Source organism: Limulus polyphemus, unplaced genomic scaffold (genome assembly GCF_000517525.1).
Source record: "Limulus polyphemus unplaced genomic scaffold, Limulus_polyphemus-2.1.2 Scaffold3287, whole genome shotgun sequence".
NCBI classification, from domain to species: Eukaryota; Metazoa; Arthropoda; class Merostomata; order Xiphosura; family Limulidae; genus Limulus; species Limulus polyphemus.
In genome coordinates this window covers 41019-46073 of record NW_013668897.1, presented here as the reverse complement: position 1 = coordinate 46073, position 5055 = coordinate 41019, and the positions used below count along the sequence as shown (strand labels likewise).

General features: G+C 28.6%; 1 protein-coding gene across 1 annotated transcript in view; it reads left to right on the top strand.

Moving 5' to 3' along the window:
* The window catches only part of LOC106469071 (active breakpoint cluster region-related protein-like), a 112056-nt gene that overhangs the window by 82201 nt on the left and 24800 nt on the right, over nucleotides 1-5055 (top strand). The window contains exon 12 of the mRNA XM_022397477.1: nucleotides 4043-4107. Coding sequence (XP_022253185.1) covers nucleotides 4043-4107 — 65 coding nt within the window. The remainder of the gene's footprint in view (nucleotides 1-4042; nucleotides 4108-5055) is intronic.

The window sequence follows — 5055 nt, the reverse complement described above, 5'->3', positions numbered from 1 at the left end:
TAACTGCGCAGGTCATGGTCTTTTAGCAATTTATTTTCAATACCTTATCAAATAACTTGCACTATATATATATCAATGAAATTACCATCAAAACATTGCTTATATTTAAAATTTTAATATTATGTATGTTTTAATTTCTTAATTCAAAAGAAAATATAAATAAAATGTAGCCAAATACTGATTTGTATGTGTTGCATAGCACTTCCTCATGTCTTGTTGCTCGGTTTATATTTTTTTATGCCTACTATATACATCTACAGGTGGTTAGCAAATTAGAAACATGAATTTTAGATACTGACAAACTAGAATATAAATTTAGAATCTCCCACCACTTTGATTTGCTTAGATATCAATGTATCTAGCTAATCAGCTAGAGTGATGCCTCCTCCTACTCCATTCTTTCCAAAGCTCTTGTTTTCTTAAGGGTCTGTCTATAACCAAAAGAAAGGACAAGCTGTGCTTTATGTGATTCTGACCAGTTGTTTTTAAAAAGCTTGGAAGAGAAAATAATAATTTTGCCAAGATTGGTTAAAGGTAACGACGAAGTTGTTGCTCTGAACAGAAATAAAAAATGTTTAATACATATATACATCTATAACCCCAAGCAAGTTACAGATGTTTTGGGTGTACTAGTAGAGTAGTGTAATATGTTTTTGTCTTTCTAAAATTTATATTTGAATCCTACAAAAATTACATTCCTTCACCCTTCACTCGAAAAAATAAACAAGGCTTAGCATTAAAGGCACATGAGGGCAAAATATTTTTCTATCACCATAATTTCTCATAACTACTAGAAATCATTATTTTTCTATGTAATTTTCGTTTATTGTTCATGTTTTAAGAAATATAAATAAAAATTAAGCATTTATGAGTAAATATATATATGTAATGTATGGTAGCCGAAATATCAGTGTAGTTTGCAAAATATTGGTAATACAGTTAGATTTTACTTTGTATTTGATTCTGTATATATGTGTGTGTGTGTCTATATATATATTATAAATGATTATTACATACTTCAGGGTAACAACTCAAGTTGTTTCACAACTGTAAGGGAACTTCTAAGCTACACTTTAGCTGCAAAAGTAAGAATGTTTTCCAAAGAAGACTAGACTTAAAAGTGTGATAAGTAGTACTGAAACTAAAGTTTTTATTGGTTGATGAATAAGTGCCGAAAAGGGAAATAGGATTTTATAGGCATGTGCTCACATAACATCTTTGTACACCTATGCTGCTAAATTCCAAACACCCCAAAAGGATTACTAATATTCAAATAATTGCAATGTTTATTGTATCAGCACCAAACCACATAATAAATGTTTTGACAGGTTCAAAGTGCAGTGTTGTTACTCTCAAAAAGTCTTATTGTGATCACTGTAGGATACATATATAAGCCAATAAATTACACATCCTGTTGTCGGCATAAACGTTTTCACTGATTCTAAGTGCACTGTGATTACTCAAATTTCCAAGAAAACATTTTAGCATATATAACCCGATACATTACACATTCTGTACTTGGAGTGGGGGTCGAGTCGACAATATTTTCATGCGTGCTTTGTTGCTTTCAGAAGTATCATATTATGGTGGTGTCACATAAACAGTTTACTGTAACAAGCGACAATTTATTGGTTTATTTTCAGCGGGGTTCTACTTTAGTTGTTGATTGTAAAATAAACACAGAAAATAAATGTGAAGTGTTTAGCAGCTCAAACTTGTAAGAGAAGTACCTTGTGACCAATAATAACCATGAAAAGGCACAGCTTCTTCTTTTATTTCTAATTTTACAACTTGTCTTTTCATTATACTTTTGGGATTTGTCTACAGGCTGAAGACTTGAGTATATCATTAAATATCTGATAAAATATAGTTTTACTGAAAACAAATGTTTGAAATATATTTAAGAAGTTTTAAAATGTTACACAAAAGAAATTTGAGATTTTGGGGATGAAGAATAGTATTTTTAATCATAATGTGAAAATTGCTTCCACTCGGACTAGTAACAAAACAGACTTGATATGTTCACAAACAAATCTTTAATAAAAATATTTCACTAAAATATTTGATTTTTTGTGCACAAAAGACTTGTAATGTTTACTAAAGGTATACCAAATTTTGTGAAGATGGACATACTAAATTAAAGTTATAGTATAAAATCTTAACATGTGCAAACGTGTATACGATCTCGTATATATTATACTGAGTCCATTGTAAAAGGGTTAATTGCACTTACTGATCATTTGTGACTCCAGTATGTGTGTCACCTGTGCATTTCCATAATTATATCCAATATTGTATATTTCAAAGAAAATTGGACAATACTCCTAATTTGTGTTATTGAATCCTATGGATATGGATGGGAGTAAAAGTGAACATCTCATGACCATTTACAAAACTAACTCCAAAATTTAATTTAAAAACTTTATTATCAATGTGTGTCAGTAAGCTTGGTATCAATATTTAGTTTATAATTCAAGTTTTTATATTATGTAGATTATAATTTCTTAACTTTTAAAGGAAATATTTAACTAAATTGTCAAGTTACAACTCTCAGAGTCACGACTTGGTAGCACTGTGATTTCTCTCTCTCATAGATTTTTTCTCTTCCACAACCAAGAGCCTCAAGTTGTTCAACCAGTTATAAATATTGACAAGTTACAATATCAAATTTCAATGTCTTTTTTCTTTACTTAAATATTATTATACATGTTCAACCCACATTGATATGCCTCTCCCATATCTTCTGTCTTTTAAGAAATATTTATAATTCTTTGTGACATTGCTTTTGGTCATGTGTATAATGAATAGAAAGAGCAAATTGTACACTACATAAAACAAATGATCATCTGTTTTGTATGAGCAGTAAAAATTGATCACTTGCTGGCGGAACTCAATGTGTTTGGACCAAAGATGTAGCTCCAAGAAGGAATGAATTTTTTTTAGCCTATTTATATGTTAGTTAGAAAGCCAGATAAATGACAGTAATTTTCATACATTGTAATTTAATGAGTGATATGCTTTTGGTTGTTTAACATTTTTATTTGAAACTTATTTTTGTATTTTTGGACAACAAACATACAGAAAAATATTATTACAAAAGCAGGCACTCAACTGCAAACCGACCTAGAGCTCAGTTCTAAATTTTTTGTTTTCTTATCTATGTTTTTTACTTATTGTTATATGTTTTCAATAAAAGTAACTAAAATCTAAGAATATAAAACCTTTTAGGATAGGTAAGAAAACTTAAGTGAACAATAATAAATAGAAAATTTTTTCTTCACTCCTTATCACATACACAATTTAAATGTGCACAATATAATCTAATCCATTTGTTTACTCTGCTGTCATGCCTGATGGTTTATTGCTTATTATGATAGATAAATGTGGTTCAAAGAACAATGATTTAATAAAATTAAATGAAAGCAATTATGAAAAATTACAAGGCATAAAGCTCTTGAGATAAATAATTGTAGTTATCTGCAGACATTCTTGTAAAAAAAATATTTTATTTCATGTTTTTCAACTTTTACTACTATGATGTTGTTACAAGTGATATGATAGTTGAGAAAATAAGAGATAAAGGATATATGAAAACTGTAAGATGAAGTATTTTTATTCTTAGCGTGAAAATCACTTTTCAGTCAGAGTGAGTCATCAGAGGCTTCATAAATTCGGACAGATCTTTAGTACAAATACTTGGTTATAAAATCTCATTTTTTGTGTACAACAGACTTATAATATTCTTCTAAACGTTGTGAAGATACACTAAGTACATTCAGAGTAGCTATAGTATGTATAATTTTATGGTTACATGGTGGTAACAAGGTCAGTCATTTTGACCCAGTCCATGTGCATGAGATTAAAATATTTGGTAATCTACTTTTTCGTTTACTTCCACTGAGAGAGATGCTAGTAAAATATATGTATAATGAATATAAGGGTGAAGAAATATATATATATATATATATAAAACATTAGTTTTGAATGCATCACAACAAAATTAAACTATTTAAAAATTTCTCTTTTTGTATTTTTTGTGCAGTTTCAACAGTGACACCTTCATTGAGTATATACGAACTTCAGACATGGATAACATCTTGTAGGAAGGTAGGTTTTACTTTGTCATCTGATAACTACAATTTATCTTTTAGTAGAAGCAGTTGATAATCAGGTGTTTGTTATAATGAACCTTGAAGCATCCTGAAAATGTAAATTTTGTAGTTAAGCCTTTCTGGACTGGAGGGGTGTTACTGATATACCAATATTCCATTTCTCACAGCAGTAATACTTAACCAAATAATATGAAACACCTTGGTACATAGACTTAGTAAATAGTATCTTATTTTTGCTTTCGGTTGAGAACAATTTCTAAAATTATGAGATACTTTAGAAAAAAACATAAAAATACTTCCTGTAATCTTATAATTTAAATTTTTTGTTATGCTTGATCACAAAGATCCATTTCATATAGTTATTTCTGCTTTAAAACAAATTTGTGTGAGATGCATTTGAAAAAAAAAATCAAAGTACTTCCTATCATTTGAGAATTTTATTTAATATCTTTTATCAGGAAGTTCCATTCTACATATTCAGTCAGTTTCAACTTGATTGATATTCATTACCATATTTCTTTTTATGTTTTATTTTGCCAGTTATAATACTCACTACTTTAAACTGTAAGTCCACAATAACAAAAACTGATTAAGATGTCTTACCATTACCTCTGTCAGATTAGGTATCAGTAATCCTTGTTAACAGTATTCATGGATGAGGTCAGTTCATATATATAATAAACATAGTTTATTTCTAGTAAATAATAATTAATTTTATACGTGTGGATTGTTTGAATATGATAAACAGTAATATTTAATCTTCTTACCATAATGGATGTAGCATTTATATATGTATCTATCTACATGTGACTGAAATAATAAATACATTGTGACACTATCTTTGAATGGCACCACAAACAGAAATCCATAAAAAAAATTACACCTTAGGTATTACTAATAATTCAGACAATTAGTAAAATTAAAGTAACAATATAGTGTCAAC